Source organism: Micromys minutus, assembly GCF_963924665.1.
Source record: "Micromys minutus genome assembly, chromosome: 22".
NCBI classification, from domain to species: domain Eukaryota; kingdom Metazoa; phylum Chordata; class Mammalia; order Rodentia; family Muridae; genus Micromys; species Micromys minutus.
This window is the reverse complement of record NC_137957.1, coordinates 5749524-5773891: the sequence shown is the minus strand read 5'-3', so window position 1 is coordinate 5773891 and position 24368 is coordinate 5749524. Positions and strand designations below refer to the sequence as shown.

General features: G+C 37.7%; 2 protein-coding genes across 2 annotated transcripts; both read left to right on the top strand.

Moving 5' to 3' along the window:
- Window positions 1-3171: 3171 nt before the first annotated feature.
- LOC308434728 (olfactory receptor 6C2-like) lies at window positions 3172-4110 on the top strand (the record flags this gene model as incomplete). The annotated part of the gene is made up of 1 exon (XM_080935120.1): window positions 3172-4110. The coding sequence occupies one exon, from the start codon at window positions 3172-3174 to the stop codon at window positions 4108-4110; it is 939 nt and encodes a 312-aa protein (XP_080791246.1).
- Window positions 4111-23175: 19065 nt separating this feature from the next.
- On the top strand, window positions 23176-24111 carry LOC308434747 (olfactory receptor 6C2-like; the record flags this gene model as incomplete). The annotated part of the gene is made up of 1 exon (XM_080935142.1): window positions 23176-24111. The coding sequence occupies one exon, from the start codon at window positions 23176-23178 to the stop codon at window positions 24109-24111; it is 936 nt and encodes a 311-aa protein (XP_080791268.1).
- Window positions 24112-24368: the final 257 nt, after the last annotated feature.

The following is a 24368-nucleotide window of genomic DNA, read 5'->3' as shown; positions in this document are numbered from 1 at the left end:
AGTCTGATTGGCCTGCCTTTATATGTTACCTGACCTTTTTCCCTTACTGCTTTTAGTATTCTTTCTTTGCTTTTGGCACTTGATGTTTTCACTATTATGTGTCGGGAGGTATTTCTTTTCTGGTCCAACCTATTTGGAGTTCTGAAGGCTTCTTTTATGCTCGTGGTCATCTCATTCTTGAGGGTAGGAAAGTTTTCTTCTACGATTTTGTTGAAGATGTTTACTGTGTCTCTTTGTTGATACTCTTCTCCCTCTTCTATTCCTATTGTCCTTAGGTTCGGTCTTCTCATTGTGTCTTGAATTTCCTGGACATTTTGGGTTAGGAGCTTTTTGTTTTTTCATCTTCTCTGGCTGTTATGTCTATGTTTGCAATGTTGTCTTCTGCCCCCGAGATTCTCTCTTTGATCTATTGTAATCTATTGGAAATGCTTGCTTCTGTGACTCCTGATTTCTTTTTTTGGTGTTCTGCCTCTAGGGTTATCTCTTTTAGCGTTTTCTTTATTGTGTCAATTTTCGTTTTAATTTCCCTCTTCCATTCCTTTATTTCTTTGGTTCTGTTTTCCTCTAGGTCTTTGAGCTCTTTGAGTTTTTTTTTGTTTGTTTCTTCTTTAAAAGCTTCTGAATCTTTTTGTTTTTCCTCCTTTTCTTGTTTAAGTATCTCTATCAGCATCTTGAGGTATGATTTTAGGTCTGTGTCTTCTTTTTCTGGAGTGTTTGGAATTCCGATATTTGCTGTTATGGGGGAGGTGGGTTCTGGTGTTGGTAGATTGTCTTGGTTTCCTTGGGATATACTCTTTCGCTTTCCTCTTGCCATTTTGTTGTCAATGATATGTTCTTGCCTTTCCTTTGTATCTGGTCTGTGTTTCTGGATCTCCACTGGTCCAGGTGTCAGAAGGGCCGAGCCCTGTTTTATGCCTCTGAGTCGTCAGGTGGGAACAGAAGTTCCAAGGTTCTGTTTCTGGTTGCTGGCTCAGGCAGGGCAGGGCAGGGCAAGGCAGGGGGTGCACTTTCCGTGTGCATTCCTCAGAGATCTCTCTGCTCCCCAGCAGTTCAGTTCTCCCACCCACCAGTTTCTCAGCCTGTAAGAGCCGCCATTCTGTGTTGCAGATGGGCCACGCTCCGCTCAGCGTCATGAAGTTGCCGCCGGGTGGAAACAGAAGTTCTAAATTTCTGTTTCAGGTCGTTGGATCAGGCAAGGCAGGGCAGGGCAAGGCAGGGGGTGCACTTTCCGTGTGCACTTGGCAGAGATTTCTCTGCTTCCTGGCAGCCCAGGTCTCCCACCCACCAGTTGCTCAGCCTCTACGAGCCGCCATTCCGGGTGGCAGATGGGCCAGGCTCCGCTCTGCGTCCTGAAGTCGCCTCCGGGTGGAAACAGAAGTTCTAAATTTCTGTTCCTGGTTGCTGGATCAGGCATGGCAGGGCAGGGCAAGGCATTGGGTGCACTTTCCGTGTGCACTCTGCAGAGATCCCTCCGCTCCCCTGAAGCCTAGGTCTCCCACTCACCAGTTCAGAGAATTGTTTTAAAGTATAGCATATGTTTATTTTATTTTTAATATAGGTGAAAGGTGAAATCATAACAGTTTACAAATCTAGACAGAGATTTTAACTTTTAACAAAACTAAGTATGGTAAATTGAATAGTCTTAAGTGCATTTATGGGGATGCAAAAATATTTGATATACATTATCATGTAAATAATAAGAAAATCGTATATTAAGGTATGTAAATTTCTTAACTTATATCTTTAATATATTACTGACAGAGGTCTCAAGAAAGCTAAAATTTTCAGTAGCAAAGTTGTAATGACAGCTAATGAAAGTAGGAGATGATATTTAACATTTGGACAATGTGTAAATAAGCAATAACTTTATTCACTAGTATGTGTCTTGTTTCAAATACAAAAAGAAAATATCAAATCAAATTTAAAAGCTACAGAAATTATAAAGGTAAAATCAATTACAGAAGCTAAATTAACTGCTCAGTGAATGAAATGCTGACAAGCATAAGGATCTGAGTTCTCATGTTCAGAGACTACATGAAAATTCATGTGCAGTGGTGCACATTTACAATCCTTGAGAAGATACATAGAGTTCACTGGCTAGCTACCTTTGCCAAGTCAGCAAAGCCCAGGTGCAAAAAGAGATTTTGTCTCAGAAAATAATGTGGGTAGGAATAGTGCAGGATACCTGATGTGAACCTGTGTGTTCCAAATACATGTGCATACACATACATGAACACCTCTAACATCCCCCCCCTCTCTCTCACACACACACACACACACATGTACACATGCAAATATTATACAGAAATACAAAAGAGTTTGTCAGTGACAAAACTGTTTACCGATGAAGCCCAAAAAGAACGTATTGCTGCTTTCGGTGTGTAAACCAATGGTGTGGGTATGTATAAATACTGCCGAAGTGTTTCATGCATATGGATGACCATTCTAGGACTGTGCTGGTTTGGGTTTTTATCTGTGTTAAGAGAATAGAATAGTACATGAATTAGACAAGCTCACTTTCTTAGACAAACTGCTGAAGTAGAGTAACCTGACAAGGAGCACAAATGAGCAAAGCAGACAACAGAGGTTTAGGCAAAGGTTAGTAAAGTGACATTCACACTGAATCTTTAAATAAGTAGTTATTCAGTCATACAGATGTTATAAAGCAATGTAGAAGTTTCAACTTAAAACAAAAAACATACTTCATAAATTCATCCTTAATCATAATGGTAAAATATAAAATACAACTTAGTGTTAAAGCAACAGAGCCTGTTTGTGAAATCCAGATGAGGTCCTACATATTTATATTCTATGGAGGACAAAATATTTTAGAAAAGACATTTGAATGTGAACCTTTAAAATACAAAAGAAATATTAAACATGCAAACACAATAATTTTATTGAATCAGAACACATTGTGATTCAAATATAACACCACAAGAAAACCCAGTGAGGTATAAATTACAAGTATAAAAAGCAAGAATATAAGTGTCATAACTTATATAGATAAACACTCAAGAATATCAACAGTATCAGCTTCTGCTTGCAGAAGAAACAAAACAGAAATAAATTCACTATAACAGTCACTGTTCACTGCTCTCTGGCTCTGCTGCATTGCAAAGAAGAAATCGGTACATTTTACCTGAGGATTGAGCAATTCAGAAGTGGATAATGAAGAACAACACAATAACCACCTTCATTCTGCTGGGACTAACAGACGATCCTCAACTTCAGATTCCGATTTTTGTGTTTCTATTTTTTGCCTACATGCTCAGCATAACTGGGAATCTCACTATCATATCCCTCACTATATTGGATTCCCACCTTAAAACACCCATGTACTTTTTTCTACAAAATTTCTCTATATTAGAAATTTCATTTACATCAGCTTGTATTCCTCGATATTTGTACAACATAGCAACAGGAGACAGCTCAATCACATATAATGTTTGTGTCACTCAAGTGCTTTTTGCTGATGTTTTTGGAGTAAATGAATTTTTTCTTCTGGCCATTATGTCCTATGATCGCTATGTGGCCATCTGCAAACCCCTGCATTATGTAACCATCATGAACAGGAAGGTGTGTCAGAGGCTTGCTCTCTGCTGCTGGATGGCTGGCTTGCTCATCATACTCCCACCATTTACCATGTTCCTAAATTTGAGATTCTGTGATTCAAATGTTATTGATTATTTCTGCTGTGATGCATCTCCTATGTTGAAGATTTCATGCTCAGACACTTGGCTCATAGAGCAGCTGGTGATTGTCTGTGCAGTGCTGACCTTCATTCTGACCCTGGTGTGTGTTGCTCTGTCCTATGTACATATTATCAAGACCATTCTAAGGTTCCCCTCAGCCCAGCAAAAGAAAAAAGCCTTTTCTACCTGTTCTTCCCACATGATAGTAGTTTCAATCACCTATGGAAGCTGTATTTTCATTTACATCAAGCCTTCAGCTAAGGAATCAGTGGCTATCAATAAAGGTGTAGCAGTTCTGATTACATCAATTGCTCCCATGTTAAACCCTTTCATATATACTCTGAGAAATAAACAAGTTAGACAAGCCTTCAGTGATACCTTCAAAAAGATTGCCATGGTCTCAAAGAAGAAATAGTATTTTCAAATACAGAAATAAAATACTAAGCAGAAACAAAGTTAATATATGTTTGTCTCTTCTTCAATAAATCTGCACTTATATATTTTTTATTAGATACTCTGTATTTACATTTGGGATGTTATCCCTTTACCTCACCCTGCTGCCATCCCCTGCCATTTGCCTTCACAAAGGTGCACTCCCTTCCAGTCCCCCTCTCCACCCTATTAACTTCTCATTCCTCTGCATTGGGACAAAGTGCCCTTTCTTGAACAAAAGAATTTTCTCACATTGATGCCAGCAACTGGATCAATAGGTCTCTCAAAATGCACACAAAGGTTGGTGTTTTACTCTATGGGAGTTTTGGAGGGTTTGGTTGGTTGATAATGTTGTTATCTTCCCATGAGTTCGAAACCCTTATCAGCTCCTTAGGTCCTTTCTTTAGAAACCTCATTGGAATTTTCGAGTTCAGACCAATGATTAGCTGCAAAATAATCAGCTCTATCTATATGACTCTAGCATAGTCCCATCTCTGTCTGGGTTCTTCCAGTAAGTACGTTTTGGGATCAGCTGTAGTGCTTGGATTTGGTGACTGCATATATGGTGGGTCCCAGGGTGAGGCAGTTTCTGAGTGATCTTTTCTTCAATCCTTGTTCCTCTAAACCTTGCGTTTACTCCCATGAGAGTTTTGCTCTCCTTTCCGAGAAGGACTGAGACATTCCTATTTTGGCCTTCTTTCTTTTTAAGCTTGATAATGTCTGTAAATTGTTTCTCGACTATTGCATATTCTGAGCTTTCTGGGACTAGTATCTGCTTATCAGTGAGTGCATACCATGTGTGTGCTTTTGTGACTGGATACCTCACTCAGGATGATTGCCTATTAATTTCATGAAGTCGTTGTTTCTAATAGCTGAGTAGGACTGCATTGTGTAAATATACCACATTTTCTGTATCCATTCATCTGATGATAGACAGCTGTTTTTTTTTTTTTTTTTTTTTTACAGCTTCTGGCTATTATAAATAAAGCTCCTATAAACATGGTGGAGCATGTATCCTTGTTATATGTTGGAGCGTCTTTGGGGCATATGCTCAGAAGTGGCGTGGCTGGGTTTTCAGGTAGTACTATATCAATTTTCTGAGGAACTGCCAGATTGATTTCCAGAGTGGTTGTACCAACTTACAACCCACCAACAGTGGAAGAGTGTTCCTCATTCTCAACATCCTTGCCAGCATTTACTATCACATGAGTTTTTTATTTTAGTCATTCTAAGTGGTGTGAGATATAAGCTCAGGGTTGTTTTGATTTGCATTTCCCTGATGATTAGGGATATTGAGCATTTTTTAGGTGCTTCTCAGGCCTTCGATATTCCTCAGTTGAGAATTCTCTGTTTAGGTCTGGACCCCATTTTTAATAGGATTTTAAAATTCTCTATATTATAGTTCTCTGAGTTCTTTTTATATATTGGATACTAGCCCTCTATTAGATGTAGAATTGGTAAAGATCCTCTCCAATCTTTAGGCTGTCATTTTGTCTTCTTCACAGTGTCCTTAGCCTTACAGAATCTTTACAATATCATGAGGTCCCATTTGTCGATTCTTGATCATAGCGCATAAGCCATTGGTGTTCAGTTCAGGAAAATTTCCCCTATGTCTATGTGTTCTCAACTCTTCCCCACTTTCTGTTCTAATAGTTTTACTGCACCTGGTTTTATGTGGAGATCTTTGATCCACTTGCAATTGAGCTTTGTACAAGGCAGGAAGAATGGATTCATTTGCATTCCTCTGCACATTGACTGCCAGTTGAACCAACACAATATGTTGAAGAGGTTGTCCTTTTTCCATTGAATATTTTTAGCTCCTTTGTCAAAGATCAAGTGACCATAAGTGTGTGGGTTCATTTCTGGGTCCTCAATTATGTTCCATTGATCTACCTGCCTATCTCTGTACCAATACCATCCAGTTTTTATCACAATTGTTTTGTAATATAGCTTGAGATGAGGGAAGGTGATTCCCCCAGAAGTGATTTTATTCTTGAGAACAGATTTTTCTATTCTAGGTTTCTTCTTATTCCAGATGAATTTGTAAATTGCTTTTTATAACTCTATGAAAAATTGAGTTGGAATTTTGATGGGGATTGCATCGAATCTGTAGATTGCTTTTGACAAGATGGCTGTATTTACAATGTTGATCCTGCCAAACCATGAGCATGAGCATGAGCATGTGAGAACTTTCCATCTTATGAGATCCCCTTAAATTTCTTTCTTCAGAGTTTTGAAGTTCTTGTCATACAGATCCTTAACTCACTTGGTTAGGGAAACCACAGGTATTTTTTAATGAAAAATGTATTTTAAAAAACAAAGAGAAATGTACAGGTTTTAAGCATTACTGCATAAAAGTATATGAACACATTTTTGTCAGTACTTGGTTTTTTTAAAGGTTTGATAGTGTGCATTAAGATCTTACTAGTTACAATGAGCAAAAAGTACATGTAAAACAAGATGTAATCTGGAATTAGGAAAAGTATTCTTTTTTTGTTTTGTTTTCTTTTTTAATTGAACTTTTTTAATTGAACAGTCTGTGAGTTGTTTCTGGGGCAGTCCAAGCATCTGGAGTTAGCATCCCACTATAAGTGACTGCATATTATGTCTGTTCTTTTGTGACTGGGTTATCTCACTCAGGATGATATTCTCTAGATGCAACCATTTTCTTAAGAATTTGGTTAAGTCATTGTTTCTGATAGCTGAGTAGTACTCAATTGTGAAAATGTACCACAATCTTTGTATCCATTCATTTACTGAAGGACATCTGGATTCTTTCCAGCTTCTGGCTATTTTAAATAGAGCTGCTATGAACATTGAGGTGCATGTATCTTTGTTGTATATTGAAATGTCTCTGGGGTATATGCCCAGAAGTGGAATAACTGGATCTTCAGGTAGTACTATGCCCAGTTTTCTGAGGAATCGCTAGACTGATTTCCAGAGTGGTTGTATCAGTTTACAACCCCACCAACAGTGGAGAAGTGTTCCTCTTTCTCTGCAACCTCGCCAGCATCTGCTGTCATCTGAGTTTTGTTTTTTTTTTGTTTTTGTTTTTTTTTGCATAGATGTATACAAATACAGCTGTGTCAGTGCTTGGCTTTTTTTCTTTTTTCTTTTTTTACAATGAGCAAAAAGTACATGTGATACAGGGTGTAAACCGGAACTTGTCAATGTGTTCTTAGTGTGTAAGAATTGAGCATGACATTTTTTTTTGTTTTGTTTTGTTTTATTTTTTTCATGGACTTCACACAGTATGTGAGTTGTTTCTGGGGAAGTCCGAGCCTCTGGGGTTAGCATCCCACTATCAGTGACTGCATATTATGTCTGTTCTTTTGTGACTGGGTTATCTCACTCAGGATGATATTCTCTAGATGCAGCCATTTTCTTAAGAATTTGGTTAAGTCATTGTTTCTGGTGGCTGAGTAGTATTCCATTGTGTAAATGTACCACAATTTTTGTATCCATTCAACTTCTGAAGGACATCTGGGTTCTTTCCAGCTTCTGGCTATTATAAATAGAGCTGCTATGAACATTGTGGTGCATGTATCTTTGTTGTATATTAAAGTGTCTCTGGGGTATATGCCCAGAAGTGGAATAGCTGGGTCTTCATGTAGTACTATGTCCAATTTTCTGAGGTATCACCAGACTGATTTCCAGAATGGTTGTATCAGTTTACAACCCCACCAACAGTGGAGAAGTGTTCCTCTTTCTCTGCAACCTCGCCAGCATCTGTTGTCACCTGAGTTTTGGATCTTGGCCAATCTGACTGGTGTGAGGTGGAATCTCAGGGTTGTTTTGATTTGCATTTCCCTGATGGCTAAGGATGTTGAACACTTCCTCAGATGTTTCTCAGCCATTCGATATTTCTCAATTGAGAACATTTTGTTTAGCTCTGTATCCCATTTTTTAATAGGGTTGTTTGATTATCTGGTGTCTAGCTTTTTGAGTTCTTTGTATACCTTGGATATTAGGCCTCTATCTGATGTGGAGTTGGTAAAGATCTTTCCCCATTCTGTTGGCTTCTGTTTTGTTTTCTTGACAATGTCCTTAGCCTTACAGAAAGTTTGCAATCTCATTAAGGCAGGTTGGAGGGTGTGCTTTCTGTGCGCACTGTGCAGAGATCTCTCTGCTCCCTGGCTGCCTAGATCTCCTACTCACCAGTTTTTCAACCTTTAGGAGCTGCCAGTCAGTGTGGCAGATGGGCCGGGCTCTGTTCTGCGCCCTGAAGTCGCAGCCGGGTTGGAAAAGAAGTTCCAAAGTTCTGTTCCTGGTCCCTGGATCAGGCAGGTTGGAGGGTGTGCTTTCGGTGCGCACTCCGCAGATATCTCTCTGCTCCCTGTCTGCCCAGATCTCCTACTCACCAGTTTTTCAACCTTTACGAGCTGCTGGTCCGAGTGGCAGATGGGCCGTGCTGGATCTTCTTTCGTATTCCATTGATCCACGTGCCTATTTATGTACCAGTACCATGCAGTTTTCAGCACAACTGCATTGTAATAGAGCTTGAGGTCAGGGATAGTGATTCCCGCAGATGTTTTCTTGTTGTTGAGGATGGATTTTGCTATTATAGGTCTTTTGTTATTCTAGATGATATTTCACATTGCTCTTTCCAACTCAATAAAAAATTGGGTTTGTATTTTGATGGGGATTGCATTGAATCTGTAGATTGCTTTTGGTAAATGGCCATTTTTACAAAGTTTATCCTTCCAATTCATAAGTATGAGAGATCTTTCCATTTTCTGAGATCTTTCACGATTTAGTTCTTTAAAGGTTTGAAGTTCTTGTCATACAGGTCCTTTCCTTGCTTAGTTAGAGTCATACCAAGGTATTTCATATTTTTTGTGACTATTGTGAAGGGTATCTTTTTTATAATTTCTTTATCCACATGTTTGTTTTTTGAGTAGAGTAAGGCTACTGATTTGTTTGAGTTAATTTTATATCCAGCCAGTTTGCTGTACTTGTTCATCAGGTGTAGAAGTTCTCTGTTGGAGTTTTTGAGGACACTTAAGTACACTATCATGTCTTCTGCAAATAGTGATGTTTTTACTTCTTCCTTTCCAAATTTTATCCATTTGATTTTTTTTCCTCTCTAATTGCTCTGGCCAGGAATTCCAGTAATATGTTAAGTAGGTAGGGGGAGAGTGGGCAGTCTTGTCTAGTCTCTGATTTTAGTGGGATTGCTTCAAGTTTCTTATCATTAAGTTTGAGGTTGGCTATTGGTTTGATGTATATTGCTTTTATTATTTTTAGGTATGGGCCTTGGTTTCCTGTTCTTTCCAAGACTTTTACCATTAAGGGGTGTTGAATTTTGTCAAATGCTTTCTCAGCATGTAGTGAGATGAGCATATTTTTTTTTATTTGAGTTTGTTTATTTGGTGGTTTACGTTGATGGATTTCTGTATATCAAACCATCTTCTCATCCCAGGGCTGAAGCCTACTTGATCATGGTGAATGATTATTTTGTTGTGTTCTTGGATTCGGTTTGCAAGGATTTTGTTGAGTAATTTTGTATCAATGTTTATAAGTGGGATTGGTCTGAATTTCTCTTTCCTTGTATGGTGTTTGTGTGGCTTAGGAATGAAGGTTATTGTGTCCTCTAAAAACTCATTAATTAGTGTTCCATGATTCTATTTTTGTGTAATAGATTGGAGAGTATTGGTAATAGGTTGTCAATAAATGTCTGATAAAATTCTGCACTTTATCAATCTGGATCTGGGATTTTTTTGGTTTTCAGGCTTGCTATGTCTGCTTCTATTTCTTCAGGTGTTATCGGATTATTTAGATGGTTAACCTGGTATTGGTGTAACTTTAGTTTCTGGTTTTTGTCTACAAATCACTAATTTCTGCAGATTTTCAAGCTTTGTTGAGTATAGGCTTTTTTAGTAGGATCTGAGGATTTCTTGAATTTCCTCAGTTTCACTTGTTATGTCCTCACTTTTTTTTTCTGATTTTTAAAATTTAGATACTCTCTCTTTGCCCTCTAGTTAGTTTGGCTAAGTGTTCATCAATCTTGTTAATTTCCTATAGAACCAACTTTTGGTTTTGTTGATTCTTTTAATATTTCTTTTCTTTCTATTGGTCAGTTTCTGCTCCGAGTTTGATTATTTCTTGCCATCTACATCTCTTGCTTTATCTGCTTCCTTTTGTTCTAGAGCTTTCAACTCTGCTGTCAAGTTGCTAATGCATGGTCTCTGCAGTTTCTTTTTGGCAGCACTCAGAGGTATGAGTTTTCCTCTCTGTACTGCTTTCATTACATCCCATAGGTGTGGGTATGTTGTGTTTTCATTTTCATTGAGTTCTAGAAAATCCTTAATTTCTTTCTTTATTTCTTCTTTGACCCTGCTATCGTTTAATAGAGCATTGTTTAGTTTCCATGTGTATATGGGCATTTTGTTGTCTTTGTTGTTATTTAAGACCAGCCTTTAGACCATGGCTGAAAGGATGCATGGGAGTATTTCCGTCTTCTTATATCTATTGAGGTTCGTTTTGTGACCAATTATGTGTTCATTTTTTAGAAGGTGCTGTGAGATTCTGAGAAGAAGGTGTATTCTTTTGTTTTAGGATGATATGTTCAGTAGATATCTATTAATTCCAGTTGGTTCTTAACCTCTGCTAGTTTTGCAGTGTCCTTGTTTAGTTTCTGTTTCCATAATCTGTCCATTGGTGAGAGTGGGGTATTGAGTTTTCTCATTATTATTGTGTGGGGTGCAATGTGTTTTTTGAGCTTTAGTAGGGTTTCTTTTATGAATATGATTGCTTTTGTTTTTGGCCTATATATGTTAAGTATTGAGAGTTCCTCCTGACAATTTTCCCCTGTAATGAGTAAAAAGTGTGATTCCTTATCTTTTTTATAACCTTTTGTTGAAAATCTACTTTATTTTCTATTAAAATGGCCACTCCATCTTGCTTCTTGTGGCCATTTGCTTGGAAATTTTTCCTAACCTTTTACTCTGAGATTGTGTCTGTCTTTGTCTCTGAGATGAATTTCATGTATGCAGCAAAATGCTGGGTTTTGTTTATGTATCCAGTCTGATAGAATATATCTTTTTGTTAGGGAATTGAGTCCATTTATGTTAACAGATATTAAGGAATAGTGGTTGCTCTTTCCTGTTTTTTTGTTTTCCTAGGTAGCAATGTGCCTGTGTGTCTTTCTTCTTTTTGGTTTTTTTTTTTTTACTTAGGAGCTTTTAGATTTTACTAGGATGTAGTTCCCCTCATTGTATTGGGTTTTCCACCTATAATTCGTTCTAGTGCTGTGTTTGTGGTCAGCCATTGTGTAAAGTTAGTTTTGTCTTGGAATATCTTGGTATTTCCATCTATGGTGATTGAGAGTTTTGCTGGGTATAGTAGTTTGGGCTGACACTTGTGCTCTCTTAGGGTTTTACATGATGTCTGTCCAGGATCTTCTAGCTTTCATAGTCTCTGTTGAGAGATTGGGTGTGATTCTGATTGGTCTGCCTTTATATGTTACAGGACCTTTTTCCCTTACTGCTTTTAGTATTCTTTCTTTGCTTTGGGCACTTGGCATTTTGACTATTATGTGTCCTGAGGAATTTTTTTTTCTGGTCCAACCTATTTGGAGTTCTGTAGGCTTGTTTTATGTTCATGGTCATCTCATTCTTAAGGGTAGGGAAGTTTTCTTCTATGATTTTCTTGAAGATATTTACTCTGCTTTATAGTTGATATTCTTTGCCTTCTTCTATTCTTATTATCCTTAGGTTTGGTCTTCTCATTGTGTCTTGGAACCCCTGGATATTTTGGGTTATGAGCTTTTTGGCTTTTGCATCTTCTCTGACTGTTTTGTTTATGTTTTCCATTTTGTCCTTATCCCCAGAAATTCTCTCTTCCTTTTTTTGTAGTCTGTTGGTATTGCTTGCTTCTGAGATTCCTGATTTCTTTTTTAGGTTCTCTATCTCCAGGCTTGTGTCTTTTACTGTTTTCTTTATTGTTTCCATTTGCATTTTAAATTCCTTCCTCCATTCCTTCATCTCTTTGGTTCTATTTTCCTGTAGCTTTTTGGTTTCCTTGACTGTTTTTTTTTTTTGTTTCCTCATTAAGAGCTTCTATTTCTTTCTTTTTTTAATTAAAAAAACTTTATTTTAAAAAACAAAGATAAATGTACAAATTTTAAGCATTTTTTGCATAAAAGTATACAAATACATTTTTGTCATTGCTTGGCTTTTTTTTTCTTAAGGTTCGATAGTGTTTATTAAGATCTTACTAGTTACAATGAGCATAAAGTACATGTAAAACAGGATGTAACCTGGATTAGTCAAAGTTTTCTTTGTGTGTAAGGAGTAAACATAATGGTTTTTTCTTTTCTTTTTTTTTCTTTTCTTGACCTTCACACACTCTGTGAGTTGTTTCTGTGGTGTTCAGTGCTTTATGGGGTTAGTATCCTATTATCAGTGACTGCATATTATCTCTGTTCTAAAAGCTTCTATTTCTTTATGCTTTCCCCCCCGTTTTTGTTTAAGGATCTCTATCTTCGTCTTGAGGTATGATTTCGGGACTGAGTCTTCTTTCTCTGGAGTCTTTGCCATTCTGCTGTTTGCTGTGATGGGAGATCTGGATTTTGGTGTTTGCTCTCTATTACACCTATTATCCTTAGATTTGGTCTTCTCATCATGTCCTGGATATTCTAGACATTTTGGGTTAGGACCTTTTTGGTTTTTGCATCTTCTCTGACTATTTTGTCTGTTTTCTATGTTGTTTTCGGCCCCTGAGATCCTCTCTTCCATCTCTTGTAGTCTGTTGCTGATGCTTGCATCAGTGTCCAGTTTTGTTTTTTTGTTTTTATTTTTGTTTCTTTGGTTTTTGTTTTCCAGGGTTGTCTCTTTTTGTGTTTTCTTTATTGTTTCTATTTTCATTTTTCAATTCCATCATCTGTTTGGTTGTTTTTTTTCCCTGTAGTTTTCAGTGATTTTTCCCGGTTCTCCTGTAATGTTTTAGGGAAGTTATTTATGCGTTTATCCAAGGTCTTTGTCATCATTACGAAGTATGATTTCAAGTCTAAGTCTTGTTTTCTGGTGTGTTTGGCAATCTACTACTTGCTGTGGTGGGAGAGTTGTGTTCTGATGTTGCCACGTTGTCTTCGTTTTTATTGCTTAGGTTCTTAGGCTTTCCTATTGCCATCTTGTTGTCTGTGATTATAGGTATTCTTGCTGTCTCTGGCTAGAGCCAGACTTGTTGCTACCATCCCTGACCAGCAAAAAAGGATCAACGACACAGTGTTCTTCTCAAAGCAGTTTATCCAGGAACCTTACAGCATGCAAATGAGTCTTCTCTGTCTCCTCTTGCCCCCAAGCACAGTCCCTTTTAACCTCTCTCAACTCTACCCCCTCAGTCCTTGTTGCATGGCTGCAGTTCATAGGTCCATGTCATCTGGCCTGCTCTCGCATCATGGGTGCGCCTGCACAGCTTAAAGGAATCATGTGGCTGTATTCAGGAGTGGGAGTAAGGCAGGGGCCAGTCACAAGACTTGACCCGAGTCCCAAATGCCATCTTGGACCATTTTGCCACACCTGCTCTCCACACTGTCTTAATTGTGGATGTAAGGGCCCATAGGCTCAGGATGAAAGTTGCTTCTGGATGTTTGTCTCTTTGCAGGCAGGTAGTGAGTTCTGATTGTAGTGGCTCCATTCTGTCTCTGAGGGCTCAGGTGGGAGAGCTCTTGCAAGACTTCTCTGGGGGCTCAGCCATGAGCAGGGGGATCCTGAGAATTGATGGAGGTCACCTGGCCCTCTCACAGGGCTGGGAAGAACCCGATTCCAGAGTGCACCACTCTAGCTGTGCTCCAGCAGCTCCCAGCTATTCCTCCAGGGACAGTCCAAAGGGTATGTGGCAAGCTCCGTGTGTGCTCAGGCAGAAGAGCACTTGCAAGGCTGTTCTGGGGTCTCAGCTGTCTGGGGGCAGGTTCAAGTCTTGATGGCAGTCACCTGGCTCTCTCACATGGGCTCAGGTAGTACTTGCAAGACTTCTCTGCAGGCTTAGCCATGTGCAGGCAGGGTTGTTGAAATTTTTATTACTGAAGATACCTCACACTTTAGGACAGAAGACTTGTGTTATTTGAGCTGTATCTAACACAAAAGCCTTCTTTTGTGATCTAATTTTCATAGTACCAGAAAGTACTTTGAAAGCTTTCAGGAAAAGCAATTGATAGTCTTATCCATATAATAAGCCACAACCATGGCCACCATGACAAGATATTAATAAAAGTACATTAGTGGTACTCACATGTTGGTGGTAAACAACAGCTGTCTAAGTAGACATAACATGCACTCAACAGAAGAAAAATAGTGACTGGTATTAAAACCCTAACCAACTTAAATGGTCTGGTGACATAATGAATGTTAGAAGAGAATCTACTACTATAATTCTGCTAGACAGAAGAAATTCTAACTACATCTGTATACCCACAGATAAATGTACCTATCATTCTTCAACAAAGAAGCTTCTTATGACTGCTGAGAGGATTAACTTCTCCCAGGGATAAGCCCCCTAACTGGTTATCCATTGCAAACTTGTCATCCCTGAAACCATATGATGAACAATAAAAATATAATCGACGGGTTTTGTGTGTGTGTGTGTGTGTGTGTGTGTGTGTGTGTGTGTGTATACCAGTGTATATATACATATGAATGTATAACAACAATAAAGAAAAAGAAGCTATCAGTTTTAGAGTGATGGGGGACAAGAGAAGATGGAAGAGATAGAACATGGGAGGAGCAGGGAGAAAATAGAAAAGAAAGAGTGATGCAATTATATTTTAATTTAAAATATTCTAAAATGATGCTTTGATAACATATTCAATATATAAAATAAAATAAAATAAAAAGTCAACAAAGAAAAAGATTATGTTCCTGAAGTCCTAGTTGATGTCATGCTAAAGGTATTGATAGAGTAGGAAGCAGATAAGTACTAGGAGGGGGCTACTGTTGAAGTCGACTGGAGTCAAGAATTGACAGCAAAGCTTCAGAGTCCAGCCATGAGGGGGAAAGTTCAACTGGAGTCCAGGAAGAGGAAGCAGCAAGTTCAAAGTACAGATCCCAACAAGGGAAACAGGTGTCTATATCAGCAGTCATGTAGGGAACAGCAGCACTAGGGTCAAGAGCCCAGCCCAAGCGCCATAGAGAGTCATCTATTACTTCTCAACCTAGACACTAGCTATCAGGTAATAGATTGGAATGAGTTCATTGCAGTGTTTAGTGTCTGTCACATTATTGCATCTAAATAAGGGACTTCATTTTCTCAGTCTGGTGTGTCTTGTAAATTCTTGGGTTTATTTTCTCTAGTATGATTTTAATATACCAATGTGTACTTAAAGTCTCACTCCATTATAGAATGGCTCCGTTTCTATTTCCAATAATAAATCATTCATCAGTTAGTTCTGGAAGGTTGGTTCCTGACAAATGGTGCTGTATATTAATCCATCAACGGAGTTAAAAGCTGTTTTTAACATGAGTATCCTATGGTAATGCATGGCATGAAAAACTACTCCTATAGAGTGCAAGGGAGTGTATAGGCAGATCTCATGACAGAGACTATCCAGTTTCACTAGTACTGTTTGTTAAAGAGGCTATCTGTTCTCTAGTGGATATTTGTGGTAGGGTCCCATGAGCCTTTCCTAATTGTGAACAGGAACAATCTTGCTTTAATATCTATACAACTGTTTCTAGTGTTCTCTGTTTGCCTTTTGGCTTTGAAAGCATTGGTGTCCTGGGATGGTCTGGGGGAGAAAAACATAACAGAAAAAATTTATCTGGATTAAAAATAAACTTAGTAAAGTCATCAAGTGGAATGTCTTCACCTTACTCCTGAAGGCTGGGGTTAGGCTAAGACTACAGACATGCAGAAAACCCACAAATAAAATTGGGAACATTTCCTGTTAATTCTGTAGTGATAATATCAGTAAGTTTTTTTTAAAAAAGAAACACTATGCAAAAGAGTTTAGGAAGCCAAGATTCAAAGAACATAGATTAATCATTAGAAGTCCTGCTGCATTTTATTGGAGAATATGAGAACAATAGGGATAAAATTTTGTATAGACTAGAACTTGATACTCTGTACCAGCCCACCGGCAAGAAGTCGAACAGTCCTCTGAGGGGGGCATGAGTATGACTATAGGAAAAGCAGAAGAAGATGCAAGAGACAGATATGAAAGGGCTACAGGCAAATACCATACCAGCAGTGGGTGTATTTTTCATAGCCTTTTATTTTACACAGTAAACCATGGGAAGCAAAGCTACAAGCTAATAGAAACAATTGCTGAAATATAAATGTAAGACATCTGTTCCCATCCAAAAGCCTATTTCTTCCATCAAGGTCAATAGAATCTTCAGCTTCTGGCCTCAAGCCTGAAGAACACCTCCTCTCATCCTTTCATGCCTCAGGAGGCCATGCCTCAGCAGGCAAGAAAATCTGCCAACAGACCCTGACTTGTTTAACTGCCTGGCAGGCTGACTTCTCTTTTTTGTTCTCTTCCTTGCTTCAGAAAACAGGCAAACTTCTACCCTGCTTTTAGTAACAGACAAATGGCTCCTGTCAATTCTCACACTCAATAGCAAAATTAATATAAAGATTATATTGGAAAGATATATAAGCAATAGACAAGGAAACAAGAAATAAAAAGGCTTGAAATGTGTTATAATTCAGCTTGTTAGGGTTTTGTTTTTCAGGAGTTGAAAGGGATTGCAACTCCACAGAAAGAACAACACTATCAACCAACCAGACCTCCCCCCCAGAGCTCTCAGAGACTAAACCACCAACGAAAGAGTGGATCCATGGCTCCAGCTATATATGTAGCAGAGGATGGTCTTATCTAACATCAATGGGAGGGGAGGCCCTTGGTCCTGTGGAGGCTTAATATCCCAGCCTAGGGGGTTGCTAGAGCAGTGAGGTGGGAGTGGAAGATAAGGTGGAGGATCACCCTCATAGAACAAAAGGGAGAGAGGACTGGATGAGGGGTTTGTGGAGGGGATACTGGGAAGGGGGGTATAATTTGGAATGTAAACAAATAAAATGATTAATAAAAAAGGAAAATAGTTTTGCTTTGCTTGTTATAAGCACCTGTAAAAGAATAACTTTTTCTGACTTCAAACTGTCAAAAAGTTGAAACAGCAAAGTTTTCATAGAGATATCGAGTCTTCTCATTCCCCTCCACACACATTTAGCTAAACTTTGGCACAAGAAATGTGATTATTGATGCTGAGACAATAATCATTAATTTAAAACTTTTGTTTTATTCTTCTTGTATAATTATGTATTAGAAAATTCTTTTAAATACAAATATGAAATTATATAATTGCTGCTGTAAGAAATATAAATAAGCCATGTGGCCCTGAGAAAACAGTGCTTTCTGCTCTGATCTGCCTCCCCTGTGCAGACACAGACAAAATATCTTCAGAGGCTCAGAGAAAATTTAAGCTGCTGTTCAGTGAAATCCACCACTACACTGGCTGCTACATCCATTCTTCTCAGGCTCTGTCCTCTGCTGGAGCTTGTCTCTGGCACTCAGTTATAATTTTAAAGTGAAAGTCTGATGGTCTTATGTCCACTCTGAAAGATGGACACAAATGCAGGAAGTCAGTGTGTCCTTTGGTCTTCAATGCTATGTCAACCTGCACTCCTTGCAACCATTGCATCTCCTTTTCTCTGAGGATACTGTCCTCGCTGTTACTTTTTTTTCTTCTTGGGATTTCTGCCAAGTTTGTTACATAGGAAACTCATTAGCTAATCTTAAAATTGGGTCACCAAGGTCCCTTGTGGCTATTTCACTTCAGCTTTGGAGAATAAACAAATAATTACTCTATTAGTATCTTAACAGTCTCACAAAGTGAAGAGGATCAATATTCTTTTTCTTCAAAATCAGAGGAAGTTCTTAATATTCAGAAGAAAGAAAACAGAAAGACCCCAATATTATGTTTAAACTTGGAGCATTTTAAAGTAGGTTAAATCCCTAAAGTTTTGCTGGTGCACCAAGTTAGAGGTGAAAATCTCAGCAGCATAATCATTGAAGCATTCTAAGGTGAGTAGAGGTGCATGAGAACAAGCCAGAAATTCAATCCCAAGCCTTCATGGGGAAGATCTGTCCCATGTCCCATGCAAAGAATGCCACTGCTATCCATTGGAAGCTGTGATTGGCTCTCCAAATAGTAAGTACAACTAGAAAGTTGTAGTTACTTTTCTTTATGGGAGATTAGGGAAAAATGTTTCAGAGAAGCATACTTGATATATACAGTTATCATTTGTGTGTGTATGAAGTATTGTTAAAGAAGCCAAAATGGGAGTTGGCACTTTTGTAGAGACCATAAATTCGGTAAACACTGTCAGCATAGTGTACAGTGAGCACTGTCTAGTGTGCTTCCTCAATATTCTGGCATAAGCGCACTCTCACTATGAAAACAGGGTCCCTTGAAATTCATCTATAAATATGGGCTGGTTACCTAAAAGGTGGTATACTGAATGGCCACTACAGTTTACACTTTTCTTTGAATCTTCCAAATACATAGAAAGAATAGCATGGCTCAATTTCAATAATATTTTTTCAAACTTTGTCTCTTATTATTTCATAGAAGAGGGGGAGTCTCCAGGACTGGAAGTGAAGATATGGGTTTCAGAACAAGGGGCTCCATTTCAAGTGTCCTGAGCTAGGAGTCAGCAGACTGGTCTAAATGCTGAAGAACGAGTCTGAGGAATTGCCAGGAGGTGGGTGGGCTGCATAGACATTTCAGAACTGCCAGACTTTGTCTATTTTTTTGTGAAATCCCTTGGGGTGCCATGGAACACCAGAGTCCCTGGAACTTCCTCAGTGATGATCCTGTAGATTTGTGATTTTATTGGATGCTAGATACCTGGGGTAGCTGACCTTGCTCCCAATTCTAAAGGATGGAAACTTGAAAGTTCTTTCTATCATTTTTTGGTTTTGTCTGGTTGGTTGGTTGGTTAGTTTGGGTTTGAGTGTTTTGCTTTGTTTTGTTCTATTTTTGTTTTGTTTTGAGGCAAGGATCTTTTTATGTAGCCTTGGCTGTTCTGGAACTCACTATATAAACCAGGTTGAGCTCAAACTCAGAGAGATTTACCAGTCTCTGCCTCCGAGATGCTGGGTTAAAAGCATTCATCCCTATGCCCCAGTGGTAGAAAAAATATTAAACAAAGAAAACAGTTCACATCACAGTTTACTTTAGGCCTTTAGAGGATGTTCTATCTCCTCGTTTATATAAGCAAATCTCAAAACTTACACATGCTGGCCCAAGATTAAAAATATTTCAGATTATAATGTAATTAACTGATTGCTGAGAGAATGAGCAAAATGTCTTAAACATGAATTTGTCACTAGATCAATCAATGGCAACAGAGAGTAAAGAGGAATTTTTAAAATCATTTGGCTGGGGATTTATGACCAGTTGAGCAGGTGTCAAAAAGTCATCAAATGTATTCATGAGATATTTTAAAGTAAATAGCATATGACAAGTTACATGCTCATGTGTAAAAGTTCTGTGTCTGATAGTTATATTTCTATATTATTCATAACCTCTAGTTATATTTTTCAGAAAGAAAATGTAGACCAGATATAGAGAGCTTTATTTATTTTACATTATTTTTCTATAGCAACCCAAATTTTTCAAAAATAATTAATATAATCGAACAAATGGCAAGTATTTTTATTTCCAGTTACTTTAAAATACACAAAAACAAAATAGTTGACTATGCCTAAAATTTTTGTTCTAGAGAAAACACTGAAGCATGTTCCTCCTCTGAGGAGACTATGTAACTGATCAATGTCAGGTTTAAACATCTTTTAATATACAGAAAAGCCATTGCTTATGTGTGTGTGTGTGTGTGTGTGTGTGTGTGTGTGTGTGTGTGTATGTGTGTGTGTGTGTGTGTGTGTGTGTGTGTGTGTGTGTGTGTGTGTATGTGTGAATGTAGGCCAGATGAAAATCTTAGGAGTCACTCTGACTATCTATTCTTTTTATGAGATAGAGTACCTTTTCTAGAACTTGTCACCCTGGCCTGGCAAGTCCTAGTTAGTGATCTGCCTGCCGCTACCTCCCAACATGTACCACCAAACCTACATTGTTGTTGTTGTGTTGTTGTTGTTGTTATTGTGTTGCTATTGTTGGGGCTTTTTGTTGTTTGGTTTTATGTGGCTGGTGGTATTGGTAGTTGGTTTGTTTTTTGTTTTTTGAGACATAGTTTCTCTGTGTAGTCCTGATATTCCCAGAACTCACTCTGTAGACCAGACTAAACTCCAACTCAGAGATCCTCCTGCCTAACTACTGGGATTAAAGACCTGTACTACCACCACCCAGTTAGAAACTGTTTGTCATGAATTCTTAGGATTGAACACAGACTCTCAGGCTTACAAATACTTTACCAACTGATCTATATCTCAAACCCACTAATTTTTGAACCTGTGTTATAAACAATCTTCTGGTTCTTAATTATAGATTTCAAAAGTCACACTGTTAATATAGATCAGAGAATTATAAACATTAATTGTCTTACTAAAGAAACTGTTCCTAACATTACACTTCTTAAAATTAAATTAGAAAATACAGAAAAACAATGGAAGAAATATCAACCATATGTTATAATAGCAGAAAAATCTACTGAGGAGATACTCTACCATGATAATAGAAAACTCATAATAAATTTCTAGAACTGCCGAGTTTTTTTGTAGTTACCTAGTGAACAGAAACTGTGATTAATTAACTTTGAAAGGCATGAGAATGTTACCACCAGATTATTTGCAATCATTCATACTAATTACTTTAATTGGTCTTCAGAAGGTTGTGTAATTGTACAGCTGTATAAGATGATAATTTTTACACTTCAACCTAGAGGAATTTAAGTAGTATCATATTGTTCAAGATCCCTTATGTACACTGTAATAAAAAACTCTCAAAACAATAGAATTAAAAAAATATGTCACATCTTAAGATCACTTATGAGCTGCCAAAGCTCAAAGCTAGCTGTACAGGAAAAAAAGGAAACCATTTTTTTATATCTTAGAATGGTGTCATTTATGATTACTGTAAACTAATTACATTCTTAGACTCTAATGTTTCAAACTTGTGCACGATTGAGTTTAGCACCTTAATAAAGCATTTGATATCTGTAAGCTGACAAGAGTGGGATTCATAAAAGAGGTTGACAGATTCCTGAAGAAGTTGTCACTGTATCTTCAAGTGATCCATTGAGATTGTTCCCTGTGTGCCTCTACTGTCTTTTGTACTTCCCACTCCCATAACCAGATCCTGGCTAAAGGTGCTTCTCTGAGGCAGTGTCACAAATGTGGGAGTCTTGATTATGTTTGGAGTTTGCTTTGTACTTATTTTAGTAGTAAGGGAGTTTTTAATTAGTGTTATTTATTTTATGTTGGGGGCCACAAATGAGCCATCATGTATATGTGGGAGTCCAAGGACCACTTGCAGGAGTCAGTTCTATTTTTGTATCATGTGATCCTTGGATCAAACTCAGGTCATGGCTTCATTTTCCAGTTGAACTATCTTGCCAGCCCAGAAAGGAATATTTTAATTAGTCTTTAGTCAGTGCTTTCAATCCACACTTGCTTCTATTTCATTAGAGTCTCCAGAAAAATCTTTCATTTGTTGGTGCATAAAATAAATAAATAAATAACAAGTCCTAAAAATACTGACCAAAAACTATTTGAATGATGGATATTATAACCCAGCTATGATAAAGATTAAAACACTGCAAAGAACCTATTTACCCAAATACAGTATTGCAAAGTTCACCTATTAATTTATGATATAAATGGGATGTTTGTGTGCATGTAAGCATGTATGAATGTGGGTGCTCATGCGTGTGTATGCACATGCAGGTAAAGTTTATGTTAGGCATCTTCTCCAATCACTCTCCATGGACTCTGGAAACCTAGTATTCACCAGTTCATCTATGCTGGCTAGAAAGTGAGCTTTAGGGGTCCTCTTTCCTTTACATCTCCATCTCTGAGATTACAGGTGTTGGTCACAATACTCAGTTTTTTTATATGTGTCAACCTGATTTCCAAAAATAAACAAAGCTTAGGCTGAAAACCAAAGAGATATTGTTACCCTTGGGTTGAATTCAGTGACCCTTAAAGAAAGATGTAGTAGAAAGAAGAAGTGATTGGAGGATACGGTCCTTCCAACATGTGCTTCCATAAATTGATTACTTACTTAATACTTGGTATTGCATGGGAGTTCAATGCCTAGCTTTACTATAGGGATCACATGGGAAGAAGAAAAACCAGAGTCTATGAAATGAAATATATGTGTGTTGAATATGATTGTATATAATCTGAATTTCTGAAGGGAGATCATTGTTAAATATACATAGAAGGATTATCACGTGTAGATTCTATTTGAAAGGACTAAGATGTAACCCAGGGATAGAATACTTGCCTGGCATTCCCAGGGTTATGGATCAATTCCCAACATTTCAAACAAAAGTCACAAGTTAAATTTCACCTATAATCATAAAGACTTGCTATATATAGCTTCTACAAACCACACCAAGTATACACAAATGAACATATAAGTTTTATACAGGGTGGGCTTGAAGTTATAACTGGTGGTATATTTGGATAACCTCTGTGGAAAGTCCAAATTATTTGTTTTATAGCTGTGTTTGTTAGGGACAAAGATCCTAGCAAGATAGGAAGCTTTTAGCAAATGTTCATTTCAACTTCAAAGCAAAAAAAGTACACAAAGGTAAATTAAATTGTAGTGCTGATGGTATCATCAATTAAAAAAACCCATTCTAAATTAGACAAAAATTAAATATATTTAAATAATGAGACAGAGGAATAGAGAATTTTAAATTATTATTTTGTAACTATTAAATATTCAAAAATTACAAAACATTGCAGCTTGGAAGAATAGGAGAAATATTGATTATCAAGACAAGGAAGACACTTTATATTAATCAGTTTTTTAGGTTTACTTCTCATTGTTAACAACTGTAGAACTGTAGTCTCCATATATTCTGATAGAGTACCTACTTTATTTTTTCTAAGAAACCAGATAAGAATCAGGAGTCAGCTATGAGGAACCGTACAGTAACAACATTCATTCTCCTGGGACTTACAGAGGATCCACAAATTCAAAGTCTGCTTTTGATTTTTCTGCTTTTTACTTACTTGTTGAATATAACTGGGAATTTGACAATTATCTTACTTACATTAATAGATCCTCACCTTAAAACTCCAATGTACTTTTTCCTGCAAAACTTTTCCTTCTTAGAAATCTTGTTCACATCAGCCTGTATTCCTAGATACTTGTATAACCTAGCAACAGGAGATAAGACTATCACCTATGGTGCCTGTGCCAGTCAAGCATTTTTCACCGACCTTTTTGGAGTAACTGAATTTTTCCTCCTGGCCACCATGTCCTATGACCGCTATGTGGCCATCTGCAAACCCCTGCATTACACCGTCATCATGAGCACTGCCTGCAGAAGACTCCTTCTTTGTTGTTGGATAGCTGGAGTAACCATCATACTGCCACCATTTAGCCTGAGCCAAAATCTTCAGTTCTGTGATTCTAACATCCTTGATAGCTTTCTTTGTGATGTGTCTCCCTTCCTGAAGATTTCCTGCTCAGACACATGGGTCATTGAGCAGATGGTTATAGGCTGTGCCGTGTTGACCTTCATCACAACCCTTTTTGGTGTAGTGCTTTCTTATGTATACATAATCAAGACCATTCTAAGATTCCCTTCTGCTCAGCAGAGGAAAAAAGCCTTTTCCACCTGCTCTTCCCACATGATTGTGGTTTCCATCACCTATGGCAGCTGCATCTTCATCTACATCAAACCTTCAGCAAAGGACTCAGTGGCTATCAACAAGGGGGTCATTGTACTAACCACCTCCATTGCTCCCATGCTGAACCCATTCATTTACACCTTGAGGAACAAGCAAGTCAAACAGGCCTTCAGTGATTCAATCAAAAAAATTGCCTTAGAATGCAGAAATGGATGATTCAAGGTTTTGTAAAATATTGGCGACCCCAGCCTTCTCTGGCCATGAAAATATGTTATATAGTATAATGAATATATACTACTAAAAAGCATATGCCAAATAAAATTTTTAACTCAGAATGTGAATATTAATAAAAATAAAACATTATGCAAAAAGGTAGCAATATATTTATTATTCTATCTATCCTATAATCAAATGGATGATCAAAATAAAACAAAGGAAAACAATAACCTTGCACCCATGTAACAAGAATTCAT